We start from the raw sequence: 20736 nt of genomic DNA, 5'->3' as shown, positions 1-20736 counted from the left end.
CGATCCATTGTTCTGTATGGTTATGCTGTGGCATCCCGGTGTTGTTTTCATGTGTTTTAATGAAGGTAAATAAAGTGAGCAGCCCTGCGTTAGGGCACGGCGCTCTGGCACTTTTCAGAGGCGTGTCAACATGTGTGCATATTTTGTCCGTATATTTCTGTCTATGTGCATACACACTGTCATACAATTCTATCTGGTCCCAGAAGTCAGGACTTGTGTAGCTTAGTTTAACATGTCTGAAAACATTGACACCAAGCAGAAAAATATTTCATACCAAACCAAAAACAGTAATTAAGAATACAACAGTTTATAGCTTTAGGAACAGGCAAATTACACCCGTTCTTTAAATGTTACAAAAACAGCTAAAATCACATTGAATTGTGACATTTAAAGCGTGATATTTCAAGTGTTTCGTTTTTACAGTACTTTTACGCAAGCATCAAGAGCAGAGTTTTCTTCAGTCCCGCAAAACTGAACCCCAATGTAACACCACTAGAGTGTGCTGTAGTCCAATGAGACGATCACTTTTGATACTGTGTGTGTATGTTTTTACTGCATGATACTACATACATGTCGATGGTCTTTGTTCCATTACGTTGGCTAAAAACATTCAGGTTCAAAAAGCATCTGAACTCATTTGCTCTAAATGGCTTTGCCTCTTGTTGCCTATACTAATAGCATTCACATTATTTTTATTAAATGCCAATGTTGATGATAAATGTATTTATGATACACACTTATCTTTGGGTACACATATTAGATACACATACAGCCATCTAAGGCTTGATGATTTTCCTTTGAAGCTTAGCACTGATAGTCGCTGCTGGAGATGACTGCAGTGATATAACAATCGTAAATACTCTATTTGAAGGTAGGATTCTGTTGCTTGCCAAACGAAAAACGTGACATTTCATACATTTATAATTATGGAAATATTATTCTTGTATTAAACTGAGTCTTCTATCTCATCGTATGTCCACTGTTACAGTTAGCGAAATTAAAACTTCCGACGAGGATGGGATTCGAACCCACGCGTGCAGAGCACAATGGATTAGCAGTCCATCGCCTTAACCACTCGGCCACCTCGTCTGCTGGTAACAACGATCAGCCCGTAACATTTCGATTTAAATTGGATTCTACACTCACAAGCTTCGACCATGTGTCGGGGATATTTGGGCCGCATAACAGTTTGGTGGAGGTTTCTGCTCTTACCCCAAAAGTGGTTACAGGAACACGTGCGTGCCAAAATCTACGTCCCCGGTTTCTGGGGACAGTCCCCGATTATGATGACCTGTCCCCGGCTGGATATGTCCCCGGAAATGTCCCCGGTTTTCACTGTGACAGACAGACCCGAAATTGGAATGTAAGAGAGAAAACATTGACCAAACGTGGCCGATAGTCGCGCACACACACAGGCTCAAGACAGCCAGAGCATGCGCTGCTCAGAGCTCAGAGATGTTTAAGAAAGCCGTATTTTACGATGCTAAAATTACTGATTATATACATGGAGTCTGGTGGGTTTAGCGAACATAATTTTGCGGACTTTTGTGTTTTAAAAAAGGATCTTAATCTTTAACAGAAAGGTCGACCTCCTTAGAAATCCTTTCCATAATGTTTTCAGGCACTTAGAATATTAATCTGAGTCTGTCAGTAGAAAAACCAGCACTTTTATGAAGGTAGGCCTAAATACAAGCTGCTGCCACTTTAGAGATCTCGTTTAACACTGGGTCAATGTCAAAGGAAAATCTTTCCTCAATAGTTTTTATTGTATCCGATACCCAATAAGCTGTTGCAGAAACAAGCCTGAAGCAATAAAGCAAAAGCTGTCAGATAAATGTAGTTCAGTAAACATTACAACATTCCTCTATGTGTAGTGGAGTATTAGTATGAAGTAGCAGCAGGGGCGATTCTAGGATCAGACCTTTAGGGTGTCTCAGCCCCTAATGACAACACTTCTAGGTCTGGTGTCCCCATATTTAGTTTTACAAAAATAAAAACATAACGTGTTTTGGAGGTTTACACGCTTCTGAGCGTCTTCTGTACAGAGACATGGTTAAAGATGCTACGAAAATAGCTGAAACATGCCTAGTAGTCCCTGAACACGAGCAACGTGTGAACAATATACTGAAATGCAACACGGTGTAATCATAATACATATTTCTGTCCACAAAGAGGAGCCAGAAACAACACAAAAAAAATTGCTATTTTAAGAATCTGATTAGGAATTTATTATTCAAGTGGGTCTTTTTCTAGTATTTGATGACCACATGCCAAATGTGTTTCAACAGTTACTTATGTAATAAATCCTATTATGACACTCCATATCCTCTCACCCTGCTGGATGTGCATGCAGTAATTCTAAGGTGTGTCATCCACGCACGTAATTTGTGTAGTTAAATGCTATGAAGCGAACTCCTAATTGTGCTAAAAGACTAGTGTGGGAAAAAAATATTAATAACTGTTAAATACATTTAAATATGTGTAGTTGTTCCAAATATTTTTGGGGTACAATTTTGGTGCAGGTGTGACCTCATATGTAGAAAAAGCCAGACTCAGGCACACACAACCTTTGTTTCCTGTAATTTAGCATCACTACACCTTCTCTGGCTGGGTCTGGAGCTCAAAGCAACATTGAAGTTCTTATTTCTGCCATTTTGAAGATTGTTTTTTTAGGGTTTTATCTAGCTGACTCGCTCAACTTGATATAAAGTGTGTTTATATCTCATTTAGTCTAAATCATGGATGATTTATAAATCAACCATGTAAGACAGTATCCCTTCTTTGATACGGTTTCTTATAAAACAGTTTGTGTTTGCATGATGTAGTAACTGACAACCTTGCAAAAAAGGACTAAAAATAAAATAGCCTTGAGTGTGTCTTGAGGTGTGAATCACAAGAGGAAACGCAGACAGAGGGGATCGAACATTTATTTACCCTTATTAAAAGTTACAATAAAACCATTAACATCTTCAAACATAGCAAAATAAAGAGAACCAAAAATATTGGCCAAAACATATTTACAGAGACAGTTTGCAGATAAAAAGCTCACATTTTGTACACAATCCCAACCCCTGCATCATAAACTCTGAAATGTGAACACTGCAATACTCAAGAAGCTTGAATGTGGTTTTAGCCAGAAAAAGAATCAAAAATGCACAAAGACATTGTTCCCCTCCTCGATTTTCACTTTTCTATACATGACAAAATACTTGAAATTTGGGGGTAAAACATAGGAATGTAGAATTTTAAAAATTAATAAGATGTTTTGAAAGGTTTATGTGTCCATATAACAGTCATTTCGAGTGAAGGAGATGTCTGCCCCGCTCCGCCAACAGTGACAATTTTCAGATCCCAAAAAGATGAGGAAGAGAAATAAAATGTTATAGGGCTGCCACGCTGTTAAAAAAAGGACGCTTCTCCATGAATTGGGAAAGTAAGTCAGTATTCCTGATTCGCTCCACATCCAATCCATTACCTTCACCAAGCGCCAGTCCCTGTGTGTACCATGAGGGGGCGACACACGCCAATACTTCATCATGAGAGGGCCCAGTGAGATTCCATCTGTCGAAGAACTAATACAAAGGCAGTGAACTGGTGGTTGAATCAGCAAACGTGATATATCCTTCGTCTTCTTCTCTAGTTTTGTTTATAACTTTAAGAACGTGGCACGTGTCTCTCATATATATATTTATATACTTTAATCTTGGAAAAACTCAGTTCACATGGCAGGGCGCAGTCACTCTGCCTTGGCCTCGCCTTCAGAGGCTGCAGGTGTTGTGTCCTCAGCTGGGGGGGGGGCGGCAGCCGCCTCCTCAGCTGGGGCAGCCTCTGTGGGTGGGGCCTCCTCCGCCGCCTTGGTCTCCCCCTCGGGTGCAGCTTCAGCAGCAGGAGCAGCAACCTCGTCCTCTTTGGCCTCAGTGGCCGGCGTCTCCTCTTTGGTTTCCTTGGCGGCGTGGCCATTCTCATCCGGCTTGTCCTCGGCCGTGGGGGAGGCGGCCTCCTCTTTGCCCTCCTCGCTGCCCTTCTTGTTCTTTTTCAGCGAGATGCCCTTGAACTTGAAGGAGTTCTTCAGGGAGAACTTCTTCTTCTTCTTGCCCTCCTTGGCGGCCTCGCCCTCCGTTTTGGCAGCGTCTCCCTCGGCTGCGGGAGCGGGTTCAATGGCATCGCCGGTGCCGTTTTCGCCCTCCTTGGCTGGTTCGGCGGTTCCATTTCCATCTGCGGCGGCCACTTCCCCATCGGGCTTGGCAGACACATCACCATTGGTTTTGACGTGGCCGTTCTCCTGCGTAGAGAAGAGGACTCATTAGTTGTGGATTAAAGTCATCAACGCTGTCAAAAATAAACACATTGCCTCTGGAAATGGAAAATCACTCAACTATACAAATGGATAAACTGCATGACACGTACAACATTTCAAATTAATCTTAGAGATCTGGCATATGACAGATTAGCATTAGCCCATTTACGCCAAAAGTTAATCCATGTAATGCTTGAGGAAAGCTGCTTGTCCTAACAGTGGTTTGGGGGGGGAGATCAACAGCTGTTTGCATGACTCTAAGCAGACACATGGGGGCAGTAGTGCTGCACCTAAACGTCAACACAGTCGGCAAGATGGGAAACAAAGGAATCCCCATGAAACCTGCTTTCTGCTCTCATCCAAGAGCTGCAGCTCACATCCACCATTGCTCTCTCCGCACGAGCTCAGTGTGGCCAGAATACAACCAACACAAAACAAGCCAGTATCAGTTAAGAGTTAAATTCACTGAACCGACGCACCCATAATGAGAGGGGGGGGGTCTATAACTCCGACGACATGTTACGAACGTGCATCACAAAACGCATGGTCTGGGGTCAGACTCACGCAAGCCACTTGTTTAACTCTCCCAATAATCAGCATGAATGAATCGCAACTACTGAACTATACGGGACAAAACAATTAAAAGTCTGGGTAAATGGGGACTTAGACTGGCGCCTGTCTGGCTTTGTTTGCATCTCGGCAAAATGCGCCTCCAGCAGAGTGCATTTGCATCCTTTGCGCCGTTCGATCCGCGTCTTTTGTTCGACGCAAGGGCGACTACCTCACCGACTAGAGCCAATTGATGAGAGAGAACACGGTCCAAATACACATTTCGACTCGAATCTGTCGTTCCCGCAAACAAATCGGGGGTAAACTGCCCCTGTGGGACCAGCGGAGAAAATTAACAAAGACAGACGTGGTGCGCGCTGAGCGGGGACGAGCATGGCCACTCGACGGCTGCTCTGATGAGATCCCCAGGATTTAGACACCCTGCTATTTAATTCAAACGGATTCGCTCTAAACCGTTAACAGCGGACTGAGTTAGCGCTCGGTATAGATGTGAAAGAGCAACAGCTAGACTTCGATAGCTGAGCTCCGCCGTGCCACCCATGCTGCCAGTGGGCGTTGGGTGCCATGTGGCTCCCCGCTGATGCTCGGCATGTCTGGCCTACTTTGCTCACCTGGCCGTTGGCTTTGGCAGTAGCAGGGTCGGCGGCGCCTTTCCCCTCAACAGCTACTCCACCCTTGGACAACTGGGCTCCCATTTTCTTTCCTTTAGGTGTTCTGAACAAAAAAGAAAATCGAAAAAGAAAAACCTCGAGGAAATTTCGAGATTTAAAAATCCAGCTTTGGGATGGGTAAGATCTTGACCAAGGGGTGATAAATCCGACCGGATCTCCTTCTCCCTAGCTAGGTCTGGAAACGACAAGATCCCCCTTCAGTTAGTGTGGAAGCCACGGCGGCTGAGCTCAAATTAAAGGATGTCGGTGATGAGGCTGTGAGTATTTCAACCGCGCCTCAAAAATCAACCTACGACTCCTCCCATGGGCGTGTCAGACGGGCTTTGTCCAATCATCCTCTGGGGGGCGGGCCTCTTAACCCACTGTCTTTTTTTTTTTTTAAGATTACATTTTGGGGGCATTTTCAGTGCTTTATTTCCACAGGACAGCTGAAGACAGAAAGGGGAGTGAGGGGGGGGGGGGGGATGACATGCTCTGAAAGACAGAGACGAACCCTCGGCTGCTGCGTCAAGGAATTAAATCTCTATATGTGCGCCTGCTCTGCGCGGACCCAATCCCACCCCCCCTATCACTGCAACAGTCTGCTGATCAACAGGATGATCAGCCAGACTTTCCCAGATGTCTGGAAGATTTTGGGCAATTTGAACTTTTTAGTGCCCGAGCACAATAGCAACCCTACAAAATTTCAAAGCTGTAGCCTTCACACGTTTCACCTACATGTATGAAATTTGGTAGGCATATAAATCATGTACGTATTGACAAAAAAGCATCTTGGAGCCATACCCTAAACACAACAGGAAGTCAGCCATATTATTGCTGTAAATGTAATGGTGAGAACTACATACACACAGAAGTGTTTTATTATCACATTGGTGGTTCCCAGTCTAAAGTTAATGCCCCAAACGGGAAATAAAAAGTGATTATGCAACAAAACACTTGTAAATTGGAGTATTTTTCCTCAAATAACTATACAAATCAGCCAATCTGGGAACATCGCTTTTTAGTTGAAGTGCTCACCACTCACCTACAATAACAGGTTGCAAATAGATAAAGGGTATAAAAAAGCTCCTGCTTTCTAAATTCCACTCACTGTTTCACGCTTGCATACAGTTTATGTGAAAATAATCTCAACTTCAAGTTTAGCATGGTCCATCACAGTTTCAACGACGTTCTTTAGTGAAAATAACCCTTTAGATGATCTGTGCAGAAAACACTTTGAATGAGCACTGAATAATTCATTAATGGCCTCTGCCGGATTTTAAATGTACTTGGCCCAACTCTCAAAGAGTAAACTTGTTACATTACACACATCCAAGCTCTGCGCTCAGTGGAGGACTTGCAATGGCACTGGGGCTGCAATGTCACCCACACAGTCAGGGAGACAGTGAACCAGCCTGTCAGCCAGTAATGACGTCTCCTGGTCGGACGAGCCAATCCCACCATCGCAGCCATGACACTGCATTTTTTGGGAGCCCAAAGCTGATGGGCTCCTCTTGTGATCCATGGCAAGGGGTCACATGTTTAAGTTGAGTAATAAAAGCCAGGGAACTGCTTCCATACACTGGCCAGTCATTAAACAGGATCACACATGCCTCTACATGTGCCAGCTGCCTTATTTTCAAGCCGTTGGTCTTAATTGTGGCAACCTTAACCAAATCATCCCTTCTGTCCCATTAACAAGACCCTAATTTATCCCAAAGATGAAACTATGTTAACAAAATGGCACTCCTGCTTGTCATCTGGCACTTCATTAAGTGGAATTTATGATTTCCTATCATTAAAGGCCTGTAATCTTCTAAGGCATCCCTTTATCAGTCCACATTTCTCTCTTGCTCTCTTCGCCTGTTTTTGTCACTGTTTCGACCAATCCGATGGCACACAGAACAACCTCCACACATACACACACTCACACAAACATGTCACAGCCGTGGTATGCGAGGCATGCATACACAACCCAGAGAATGATCTCCATCCATTCAGTGGGCTGAGCTTCTCACAGTGAAATACACCCTCAGGGATTCACAATCTGAACTCCCCCGCCCCCTCCTAACCAACCACCACTACTGCATACATTCTCCCAATCCTAGTCAAGAAGGAGAACAACATGCTTGAAAGATGTTCATGTGCATGCATGGCTTCCCTGGCTTTGGAACGCCTCCTTTGCTCTCTGATGTGGGACGTCTGAATCGGGTCCTCGTTCTGACGAGGTCTCTACATTAAGGCTGTCAGACTTCAAATATCAGCACAAGAAAGGGATGTTTTCACAGAATGACATCTAAGCCTCTATAGAGAGAATATGGTTAACCTCAGGTTTGTCACTCAAACTTGGTTGATATCTTCATAGATGTGGATCCTTTTTAAAACCAATTACATTTTCTTGACATTTTTGTTTTATTTCAGAACACTCAATATAAAGTAAAACACCTGAAATAAAACCAGTTTTTCAAAAAGGTTTGACCTTTGATCAGACCCACTGTACTTTACTTACTGTTATTAACAGCAAAACAGACAGAAAACCGCTTACTGATACCTGAGCAACATCTCCAGCTGATTTGTGAAACTCAGTGTTCTGATAGCATTTCAGTGTTGACAGTAAACGGTATGTAAATGCCAGTTTGAAACCTTTCAGCACATTTACCTTCCTTCCAAACATTTTATATCTAAACTTAAAAATAAAAGCCTACTTTTTTAGAATACTCTTCTTGCCGAGCTTTTGAGCTTGATACCACTCACAGCTGTACACTAAATATAAAGCTAGAGCCAGCAGCGGTTAGCTTAGCTTAGCATAAAGACTGGAAAAGGGGTAAACCGCTAGCCTTGTTTTTACACTTCAGTTTTTGCATGTATAAAATAAACAGATATAACAGGTTAATTATAGGGCTTTAGAGTTCATAGGTATATTGTGTTGCCTTTTTGACAGAACCAGGCTGGCTGGTTACCTTTCCCTTTGTGCTAAGCTAACTGGCTGCTTGTTCTAGCTACACATTTAGTGCGCAGACATTAGAGTGCATCAACTTTCTCAATTAAACAAAAGTGTTTTACATATGTTTTGTTCATTAGAGCAGACAGCCTGAGTTGTTTCTATCTGAAAACGCACACACACTTGTAGTACACACAGTGGGATGATTTTTTCTGAAAAATTTAATTGACTTCCTCTAACCTCAGCCGGCCCACATATTTCTGTCACGTTGAACACAGTTCTTCTTCTCCTCTTCACAACCTTTTCCCCCCTCTGAGCTAGTCAATGCCCCTGTTTGTGTGGTTGCCCATTTTTCATGCGCTGACACAGAATGAGCTCTCAAATCCCGCTAAAAGCCTCCATTGTCTCTTTCACTTTCTCTCTCTCTTTCTCTCTTTCTCTCTGTCTCTCTCGGCAAGCCAATTGATGAGCATCACATGAAGAATGAGGGGGGGGGGGGGGGGGGGGAGAGAGAAGAGGACTGGAGCAAGGAAGAAAAAAACATGTCTCTGGGGTTCCTTTTGCTTCCGGGAGGAGAAAAGTTATCTTTATGACAGTCACCTTGAACAGATTACTTGAGCATATGAGCGTGATGAAGATCTAATTTCCCTGGATCCCTGGTTCATCAGCATTTCATGCATACACAATCATAAAAACAAAAGTGCGGGCTGTTTCATGTGTGTTTCCAGTTTTTTTTACAGCAAATGGCCCAAATACGTCAGAAGAAAAAATGTATAGCCATAACATTTCATTTGAATCTATCACAAATGTTTAAAAGTGTCATCTAAGCAAAGATCTAAATTAGATTTTACACATCAAATTAAGTCTGGTGTAAACACAACATTTGCATTGCCAAGCACCTAATTACAAGGAGAATCAGGTGCACAGCCCTCTTCACTGCCATGAACAGGGGTGTGTAGACTTAAAAGAAAGCCCTTTGTAATGTTAATTAATTCGATCAACTGGCTTATTGACTTTAAAAAGGCCCTCACCAGCAGGCAACCACAAAGCTGCACATGGCAGCCATCTTGGCCAGGGGCTTGTTTAGCCGTATCTGTCTGTCAGGAGGAAGGGACAGCTGGATGTCCCATGCTTGCATGTTTGACTTGCCTTATTGATAAAACAGTCGTTTAAAGAACTGTGGAGCTTGGAAACACAACACAACCTCAAAAAATACAATATCATGGTGTATTTGATGTGTGTAGATCATCCCCCCCCCTTTGTCTCTCTGGGCCTAAGGTGGTAGACATGACGCGACACCCCTCCCAACTTCTATGTGCGTGCAGACATGCCACATAGCCGGTTACCATTGCAACTACTGCTTCCATGGACGTCTACAGCCCAGTTACTGGGAATGAAAAGTGGTTTGGTGGGAACCCAGTCAGGAGAGGAATGGTAGAGGATACGGCTTTGGCGTTGTTTGTGTTTGCCTTATCATCTCTGGCTTGTTTATTTAAGAGGACTTGGACTCCCACAATTTATGCAGCCGAGACTCTCAACCTCTGTGACCACAGGGAAACGAAGCGTGGTTTCCTTTTAACCTTTCCCCTCACGATCTCCCTGTCACACTCCATTTTTTCTTCCTCATGTAAAATTAATTTTCTCAGGCTATAGCAAATACAGTTCAGTCAGGAACACTTGGTCCAAATAGATTAATTCTTCTAATAATAATAATAACAATAACACGGACCCTCTCTCACACGGGGGTGTGAGAGAGGGTCTGAGTTTGGCGATGTTGCACAGGTGAAAGAAGGCCCCGTAGGCTATTTGGCGCCACGGCTCTGTTTTGGGGCCTCCCTGCACTTCCACGTGCATACGTGGAAAGCATGAGGCAGGATGAGCACACCGCCCTGCCCTTCCATGTGCATGTATGGAAAGCCTTAAACGGGGAGAGCAGCAGTGCGGGATCCCCCCGGGGTACAGAACAAGAGGAGCATCAGGATGGGCAGTTGGTAGGGCGGACGCCCATACATACAGTACATAAGTTTCAGAGTGAGAAGGCGGAAGTGCGACACACCCCTTCCAACTCCCATAGGTGTCCTTCCCATATTCTATATACATATACAGTATATATACATTGTATAGTCTTTAAATATATTGCACTATTTGGAAATCCAATCATCAATTTAGAAAGGAATCAGCTGAACCATCAGCTGGTGTGCTGGCTGAGGAACTGTCAACTATGAACTGAGATAATAGCCGAGCTTGACTCCGTGACCTGCCAGAACTTACGCAATGCTTCATTTGTGTGAAAACAAATATCTTTTGCTAAGCTTCCGCTTAGCATCCACACTGCACTAGCATTTCCAAGCCCCTAAACCGAGACATTTGGAAACGCTGTTTAGTGCGAAAACTCTGGCGCTGCCTTGGACGGGCAGAAACAGAGATCTTTGGGAACGATGACAGGGACACCCATGTCAGTCAGTCTTAATAGTTTGTTTTACGCACCTTTCAGTAACAGTTCCACCTTGTTGTCGGTCCAAGCTAAAACTTCCCTGGTCTACAGCCATTGTTGTTCTTTCACCAATTTCTTTTCTGTATTTTAAACTTAGACATCCATTAATTTCAACAGCATAGTAACTTTAGCCAATCTGCTTCCTGTTTAAGATGGCACGCTCATGCCCAGTGTACATGAATGGTCATGTGATACGTGTGTTTCGACATCTTTACGGACATTGATCATTTCTGATACGTAGCCCAAACGCTTGTGTGGACGGAAACCATTTTTGTTTCAAAACGCAGTTTGAAAATGAAAACACAGTACAGTGGATCTAGCCTCAGTTTTTCCTCTCCCTGTGTTTATCTCTTGCATCACAGCTTGGGCCATTATAGGCACAATCACCCAGTGGTGCTTTGTTTCTATTTGTTGTCATAACATGCAAACCGGTAAGACGGCAGCGAGGGATAAAACAGATGGCGAGACAAGTAAACGTAGAGGGTGAGGGGTTAAGAGGTACTGAAAACGTTGAGTGAAGCAGAGGGAAGGATAGTGTGTGTGTGTGTTCATGTGTGTGTATGACAGGGGTGTATAAGGCCGCTCATCCCCACTGCCAACGGCCCTGCGGCGTTACTAGGTCAGTGTGCCATTATCTCATTCATCATTATCACAGCCTGCTCTTCCTCCTCTGCTCTCCCTCTTCATCCCTCCCATGCCTTCTTGCAGTCACTCTCTTCTTCCCCACGGAGACAGAAATAAACCCCAGTAAAAACAGCAGTGTTTGAAGGTTGTTTTAGAAAAAAGTTCCCTGTCCGCACTGACACGCCTGAGCATCAGGAAAACAGCTAAATCGTCATTCCCTTATCAGTAGGCAAACAAGAACATTGTGCATCACAGTGTATGCCGAACGTTAGATAAGAGCAATACCACTCTCACATCTGTACCCTAAATATGAAGCTTGTGTTGGCTTAGCTAAGCACAGAAAGAAAACAGCTTGCCTGGTTCCATTCAAAGGTCACAAAACCAATGTGCTACCAGCAACTGTAACAATGGATAAACACGTTACAAACTGTTAGTTTAATTGGTACAAAAAACAGTTTGTCTAATTTGTGGTTTTCTGGGTAATTGTGTGCTGCACAATTATTTGCGAGTGGCTTTCTGAAGAAGACTCCGTTGGTTGGCTGTCAACAACTTTCATGGATGCCTTGGAAAGGATTGGAAAGACAAAAGCCTGTAACTCTATATTGTTGCTTTAATTAACAATAACAAATTAATAATTAAGACTGCTGCCTTGTTAGAAAGTTATATGTAACAGTACAAGCACCTCTGAACTACCTGTCAATATCAAAAAGTGAAGAAAGCTTATCACCTCCATTTATCAAATACACCTCTATCAAAACTCACCAGTCAGAAGCCCTTGGACAGACACAAAATCCCTGGTGAATTCTGTTTAATGATCTGGAAGTAAACAGATAGTACAGATAGAATGACACACTTCCAATAAAACATAATAGGCTGTAATTCCTGACAGCTTTGCATGGCTGCATATTAGAAAGGGGTCAGAGTGATGTATGGCCGCACAGACTGCTCCCCTGCTGCTCAGAAAAAGCTAACAGCTAAGTGTCTATTGTTTGCAAGACACAAAGAAATATATACGACAACAACCACTTGCGTGCAACCGCATGCAAATAAATCCCCCCCACCACCACCACCACCACCACTTCTACACACTCACATACAGACTCATTGACTCATTTCCGGGTTGTCTGTTAACTTTTTTTTTGGCCAATCTGTGAGATTATCACTCTCTCTATGTCCCCGTTTTTTTCCTCTCCCCCCGGCTCTTCAAACCCTTTGACACCCCACCCCCCACCCCTGCTCCTCCTCCTCCACCTCCACCATCTTCATTGTAATGCAGATTTAAGGATCGGGTGGGGCATGGGAGCAGAGGGGGATGGGGAGAGAAGAGGTTTGTGGAGAGGCTGTGGTTGGTGTTAAGTACGACCTGGCAGCCCTGCTGTGCCTCCGCAGGCAGTCCAGCGTGGGCTTGGGGGAGGGGAGCCTAAGACAGGGAGAGAAAGAGAGAGCTTTAAGGGTTATCCCCCAGCCTGTATACATGACTCAGACATCAGGATACCAACATCCTGACCTCTTGAAATAAAAAAAAGGCAGACAGGCAACCAGTATCTTCATTCAACATAATCTCATCCAGGAGTGGAACAGAGAAGAAAAGAATGTCCAATGGCGTTTTGTTCTGTCTAGACATAATGAGCTTAATGCCACTGAGGTCGATCCCTCTGTCTTACACTAATACTATGTCAAACCAACTGAAAATTTGAATAGTGATCATAATTTGCAAATGGAAATGTATTAATCTGTGTATTTATCTGTGTGCCATTACTGAAACATCACTAATTTGCAGATGACTGATTTATCAGCTTATAATTTGACTGAGTTGTATTGTGGTGGTAATAAGTGTGCCATGGTCTGTTCTAGCATAGAGTATAATCACTGTACCAGATTTAAGACTGACAAAACATCACACACGCACACACACACACACAGACACACACACACAGAATGGAGTCGATGCTTGGCCACTGGGTTTTAATGAGCCATTTGTAGGATGGATTCATTGACTCATGAACTCACTTTAACCACCTCAATTCATTCCCCGATTGAACAAGGTAGCACACAGTAACATGCCTGTTTCAATTAGGATTAGAGCGCAAACATATTCACACAGACATTTATCATAACAATAACGATGTAATAATTTGGGATTGTTATATCCTTGCTCTCCCCCACTAGGATCTAAATACAGGTTTAGTTACAGAGGCACAGAGTCAATGGAGAAAGTGGATGCTTGCCTAAAAGATGGTCCTCCCGCTGAGGGATGGCCTTCCCACCAAACTCAACTCAGTTTTGTGTAGTTCACTCAGTTTTGGCGTGATTCATTGTACGGTTGTCATTTTGCTCCAGTTTCCTAGTTTCTCCATCTGCCATTGCAGCTGTGTTGTCATGGAGCATCATTGCAGTGGGTTGCGCTTGTTTGTGAGTGACCTATTTATAACCCACCCCTTCAATCTCTTGCCCCCAATTCCCTCTCTCATCCTCCTCCAGTTTATCAAAACACGGTTACGTAAAAACAGCTCCCTTTGAACCAGCACTGGGTCGTCACTAGGGCATGAACATCTTTGTAAATTATTAAATAATTCAGGAGATGAAGTGTTGTGTCTGGGTTATTTCAATTTCCCTCTTGAGAGATATTCTTAGCTCATTTTCATCTTCCACGATTTGACACATGTCTGAGTGAAACAGGCACACCTGCATTGCTGGATCAAGTCAAAAAATATATATATTTAGGACAAACCAAGGCATAGTTGAAGAATGAACCCAGGGACACAGTGTTAGAATTAGAACAAATTCTTTGTTTCTCTGTATCTTTACTGTCTGTTTGCTGTATCTGTGGGTTTGGGTGATAGCATGAAGACCTCAGATGTCTGTCATGCAAACAAGGTTATGAGTCTTCAGCCTGAAGGGTTTAACAGTATATTGCTCTCTCTCTTCTTGCTAACATTAACCTCTTGCCAGCCGTCACGACTTTATCATCACACACAGTAGCATTACACTTACCAGCTTGCCTTGTCTTGTATTGAGCCAGCGATGTTTTCCTTTTGTTTTAATCAGTGATTTAATTGATCTAGAACTGCCCGACTGTGTTTGCAGTGCAGCACTGACCTCATCTCTACTGGTCTGCTGAGACAGCTAGCATTGATCTATGCTAGCTTGACCAACCAGCCCAGTTGAGTCTGCATTAACCTCCCGCCAGCCTAGATCTGGCTACATATTGCAAGTGATTGATTAGGGATTGATTGGCTGAAACATTGAGAGGTGGAGTGAGGTGATGTAAGGATGTGGGTACTGAGTTATTTACCTTTGTGTCTCATCAGGAAATGGGTGCAGTCAAGCTGGACAGAGATGTACTGTTACTGCCTGTATTATTCTCTCATACATTCCCTCCCTGTCAGAGCCTGAGATACTGCCCTGGCACAGAGATAGGCTACATTAAAGACAAAACGGGACAAATATTTCTCCTGCTGACAGGTCCAATATGAAAGACACCTGCTCCAACGAGGGAAAAAAAAGCCATTTGTCAGTTCCAAAGGGAGACACTCCCTTTGTGAGTCTTTCCCCTCTGGGCTTACTAACAAGGTTATCATGGGTCAGTTATGAGCTGGGGCTGGAGATGAATTGTAACAGTTAGAAGATCCTCTTTATCTAACCTTCAGTAAGGGACAAGGTTAACAGTAGGCATAGTATTGGGGCCAAGGGCATTAGTTGGGTCAGGTCACAGGAGGTTGTGTGCCACATGACCAGGTGCTCCTGCTGGACTTTCATAAAATCCTCAAATACCTAACATGTAAGCCGATCAGGCACCATTCAGGACAGTGTGGGAGATAATCTGCTTGAAACCAATGACAATGGTTTTGATATATATAGGAGGCCACAATTTGATGAGATTGTCAGTTCTTTTTTGATGTTCTTCAGGATTTAAGCCTATGGATGTGAAACATAAGCCCATTACCTGTGTCACATGGCGATTACCAAAACGATGTACGCACAACAGGAGCAGTTGGATCACTGTCCATTGTGGCCTGATTTCTGTCACTTGCTGGTGTGAAGTGCCCTCAGGAATAGTGGTGGTTCATTATGGTAAGCAAAGACTCTTGAACTATGAAGGCTATTTGGTGTCAGGATATTTCCCTGCAGCATATGATGGAGGTTGATGTGGCTGGTTTTGGGGCAGCTCCTTTTTCAAATGTTTCAAAAAATTTGCCCAAAAGGGGCTCATTTCTGTAACATTCCAGGGTGTCCATTCCCCCCCAAATTTGAAAGTATTGATATGACCAAAACCATTATACTCTTAAGCCCCTTTCCCATTGGACAAAAAAACACTAAAACTTACTAACGTCTGGCTTTTGTCTTTAGTGGGAGAGGTTACAACATTCATTCCATGGAAAAAATGAATCTGCAGTAGTCACAGATATTTATCGGCTTCAGCTCCCATTGGCAGTTGTGAAAACATGGCACACGGTCGGACACGCTAATTTATACCTTTTTTCCTTTTCTCTTTGTCATCTCAGCCACAAATTACGTCCATCAATGTCCTAGCAAAGATTGAACAAATAATAGATATACTTTTTTACAGTAACCAACGTAGTATTTTCATTGGCCTTCATGCTGTTTTTCTAATGTTTACTGTGACCTTGAACGTGACAAACAAGAAAACAAAAAGAAAAGGCACACTCGGCTTCTAGCAATAGGAAAGGAGTCTATCATCTAGTTTAAGAGGTTTTCATCTTCAATTTTTTAGAGAAGAAGAGGATAGAATCTTTTGAAATAGAAAGAACAATAATCTTTTACCCAAGGTTGAGAGGATTTCATAGAGGGCAGGTAATAAACTGGGAATTCGAAGTGCTATCTGACTTTACGTTCTCCTCAGAACATTCAGAGAGTTTTTAAGGGAGATTTATGGGGGTGCCATGGGAAAGTTGCCTGGGTACAGGAAAGTAGTACCTCGTAATGGGCCGAGTGACCCCAATTTCTTCAAGGCCAGGGTGATCCAGAGTCATTAACAACCAGGTGCTTTGACCATCTTTATCTCGGCTCCTGTGCTAACCACACTCTGCACACTTGTGTGTATGTCGCTCACATATCCCTGCACTCACACAGACACACTCTGGAAACTTGATCAATGAACATGTCACATGTGTGTTCCCAAAGTGCTGTGTCACAGTATAACAAGAGGTTGTTTTAGACCACTAACGGCTTGGCTATTGGCAGAAATAAAGCTTATCGAGCTGAATGCTTCTGTATTAACAGCTGAACATAAACATGACACAGAAGCAGCAGCTCTCACGCCTGGGAATCTTTCTCATGTCCCAACCTATAGACCCATCTCCTTCTTCCCTTGTCCAACCACAGACTGAATCGCCTTATAAGGTCTGAAAGTGTTGGGAGCCTCAAGTAGTTTGGCAGCAGGCAAGTGACTGTTGGGCTTGATGTATGGCCTTGTTATTTCAAATAGAGAAGAGGGAAACGGCTGATTATTGATATCTGCTAAATGAGTAATGTGGCTGTCCAACCAAGCAGCTGTTCACCAAGCTTTTGGCAGGTGGAGGAAATCAATAGCAAGACACACCTTTCAGATGAGGATAACAGATGACAGAGGATGGCCCTGTAATGGAAAGATACCCATCTTTTGCTTTGGCTCGGGCCTCTCTAGCAATTGCACAGACAGTGAAGACTGTAATGGCACTTTGGTGATGAAAGCCAGTCCGGGAGTTGTCGGTGTTTAAACAGGCTGAATGTTTGACCGTTGATGTCTGTTAATACTGTTGAGGTTTGCAAACCGGCACAGACGCTTTCCATGTTCCCTTAATCAATTTACTTACTCAGAGGTAGTAAAGCCATTACCATTCTCAAAATGGGATCAGCCAAGGTAACGCTTCTTCCTAATTGTTTTCCCACCTCCCTTAGGCTCAGATGCATCTTCTTACAGATTGGGACAGCTCTCATCAGCCTTGCTACCTGCAGACATGAAGCACATTCCCTTGCTGAACCCCTTTCACTGTTTCATCAGCTTGCATCTTTACATGTCACATATCATCCACTGAATGTGCAGCAATGCAGTTCTACCCACACACACACAGACACACACACACACACACACACACACAATAAGTGATAATGTCTTATTTTCAGCCTGTGCTAATGTTGTTAACCAAGTGGAGCGTGTTAATCTGATTGTTTAATTTATACTGTTTATTATACATACATACAAAAATACATACATACATACATGCATACATATAAGAAGCACATTTGTGGTGAGTAAGATCCCTACACTACCTGATTGTCACTGTCTAAGTGTTGAATATACGGTAAAGTCAAATTACAGCAACACCACGTGACTCTTCTTTCTCCTCATGTTTGTCCCTCTGGTCGCTTCTCTCTCCCCTCTGCTGTCGTGCAAATGGATTAATCTTGTAGTTCCCAGTGTTAAGGGAGGCTATAGAGTGGTGCGCTTGTGTAAGGGCACTGTGAAATATGTATGTGTGTGTTTGCATCCACGTTTTGAGAGTGAATCAAAAAAACGAGACAGAATTAGGAAAACCAATGAAGGAAGCAGAGTTCAGTGTTTGTTTGAATGTGAGAGTGTGTGAGTTAGTTCGGTTGGGGAGGTGGGGGAGAGAGAGCCCAAGAGATGAAACTCAACATGTGGTTATGAGATGATGAAATTTGCATCAATGCACATTTAAACTTCTATGTCACGACACAAATGAAAAAGGAAAAGAATAGCCAAATTTGCCCTCAGCTATGTAAATATCAAGTGCAATCGGTACATATTTTGCCCTTTCAGGCAAACGTTTCTCACATAGAGTCCCAAAATAGAGTCACATCCATTAATAAACCATGTACCTGCTGTGCATCCCAGTTCTTTTCCACTATCCCTGCAGGAGAGAGAGAGGGAGAGAGAGAGAGAGAGAGAGAGAGGGAGAGAGAGAGACAGAGCGAGAGAGAGAGAGAGAGGAGGGGATAGTCACTGGGTCTGCCTGTTAACAGAACTGAATCTGTGTAAAGCCCTTAGTCACTAGTAAAACTACATTATTTAAAACGTTTTAATGGTCAAATCACATGAAATATTGATTCTAGTCTTGTCATTCACTGTAAATCCCCCCTATCATTTCTGAGTCCACATTTCCCCCTTCAACCTCCTGCTGCCCTTTTATTGCTTTTCTTTCACTCTCCCTGTTGACTGAGCAGTGGCATCAATGACATTGCTCTAAGTGGTTGCCATGACAATGCCATGACGACACTGATGGAATTCATTTGGCATGGCAGGGATCACATGAATGGATGAGTTTGAACCTGAGGAACCTCACGTCTGGTAGGTGTCTGTAGACGGAGAGAAAGTAGACCCTATCACCTCCCCCTGCAAACACAGATACAATCCATACTGTAGCTCCATTCTGAAAGCTTCAACTGCTCTGTTGCATTTTAATAGCAAGAGTAGACTTTGGGTGTGTTTAAACCAACCTCATTTTAGACAGAAATGTCAGTATTGGACAATTCCACAAAACCCCAGATCAAATTCAATCCCAACATTTTACAAATGTTTTTTTTCCTGCAATATCCGTGGCATGACAGTTATAATATTGTTAACCTAAGGGAAATATTGTGGCTATGGCAAATAAGATATAATTAAGGTATAGTTAGGGTCAGTCAAGTAAAACTCTTAGTGAAAAGAGTACACCACTGAGACAGCATTGCTCTTCTTTTATATTGTCGGACTCTTGATTGGGCAGCACCAAAAGCAATGCTGCATGTTGTTTAGTTTTTTATTCCATGCATTTGTCTTCCTTGTCAAAACCACCAGAAGTTGTGGATGGTACAAACAGAACCGCTCAATTCAGTCTCGTTTTTTGTCACTCCACTGTTGAGGTACCTAGTACAATAATAGAATACTAAAAGGTGGAGCTGGAAACACTGAAGTCCGTATTTGGTGCACCATCGTTTGTGAAGGATAGACCAGTGGGTGACAGTGTATTGCTGTCCACGGCTATTTCCATTCAGCAACAACTGAACAACAATGCAGTAAGTACTGTCTGAAGTGGAAACGCAAAACAGATCTAATATTTGGTACATACCCGTCCATACGAGTTACGTGGGGCACAATACCATAGTTGTTGGAACCAACTTACCAAGTGTTTGTTGGAAATGCGGCTTTACACTACAAAGAGGGCACACTACTTCCTCTGTTAGCACTGAACAGAAATCCTGAGTTGGATGATTGTTTGCTCTGGATTTTATTCTCAGGGTAGGTTGAACAGAGATGGTGGGAGAGTTGGAGGCAGGGACAAGGCTCGAACATTTTTAAGACACATGATCAACTAAAGCCAAGGGATATGAGTTCTCATATGACAGCTATGGTGTGTCTTTTTCTGGGAAAAAGAAGCAGGTTTTGCAGTAGACGATTTGCATATTACATAGCACTCAGCACTCATTCCGCCACACTCACCACTTTCCTGGAGCAGATGAGAAATCATGGGAGGTCAGTGTGGGCGGGGGTTGTGATATGACATCACATGCATCATGGCAGCCACAGGCCCCAGCTGCCACCAGCTGTTGTACATTAAGCAAAGTGCAGCAGGCGGATTTGGCTGAGCCAGTTATGGGATAACTTAATAACATTACTCTGTTAGGGGTTGTCTTGAGCTCTTTATTTCATAATGCATTATGGTTTTACCACCCGGCCTACCAGTTAACCCTCAGGAGCTGTCTTGAACTTCTAAGCTGATTACGGCACCCTCTGCTAAGTTAATGCATCATTACTATTGGGCTTTGCTCATCAGTTGAGTCTTAGGACACCTTATCATCTCTATCCATGAAAACAGTGTTGACATTAGGTTATTGTACAGATGGAAGTGCTAAATTTCATCAAACAAAGGCCATCAAATCAAACATGTGATGTTTCCCTGGCCTCTAGTTCACATTCTCAACATTAGTAGGTCTTGTGCCACCACAGACTACCACACAGCATGCTTGCATTAATCTGACCCACCACAAGTGCCACACAATAGTTCCTTGTGGAATCCTGGGAGCTCACAAAACCTCTCCGTGAAGGAAGAAAGATGTGAAAGTCTGCAGTTGAAAAGGAAAGACTATCCAGTGATTTCTACGCCAACATTTTTCAATCCCCTACTGGTTTGCTCTTGGTCTGGGTGTGTTTGATGCG

General features: G+C 43.3%; 1 protein-coding gene and 1 non-coding gene across 2 annotated transcripts; both read right to left on the bottom strand.

Annotated features, from left to right (window-relative positions):
* Window positions 1-1007: 1007 nt before the first annotated feature.
* trnas-gcu lies at window positions 1008-1089 on the bottom strand. Its single transcript has one exon. It is a non-coding gene; the product is annotated as a tRNA-Ser (tRNA).
* Window positions 1090-2909: 1820 nt separating this feature from the next.
* Window positions 2910-5792, bottom strand: marcksl1a (MARCKS-like 1a). The gene is made up of 2 exons (XM_034858604.1): window positions 5479-5792; window positions 2910-4282 (listed from the first exon to the last, which is right to left on the bottom strand). Exons 1-2 carry the CDS (start codon window positions 5560-5562, stop codon window positions 3737-3739), a joined length of 630 nt encoding a protein of 209 aa, XP_034714495.1. The 5' UTR covers window positions 5563-5792; the 3' UTR covers window positions 2910-3736.
* Window positions 5793-20736: the final 14944 nt, after the last annotated feature.

Source organism: Etheostoma cragini, chromosome 20, assembly GCF_013103735.1.
Source record: "Etheostoma cragini isolate CJK2018 chromosome 20, CSU_Ecrag_1.0, whole genome shotgun sequence".
Lineage (NCBI taxonomy): Eukaryota > Metazoa > Chordata > Actinopteri > Perciformes > Percidae > Etheostoma > Etheostoma cragini.
This window is presented reverse-complemented; position numbering and strand designations above follow the sequence as displayed.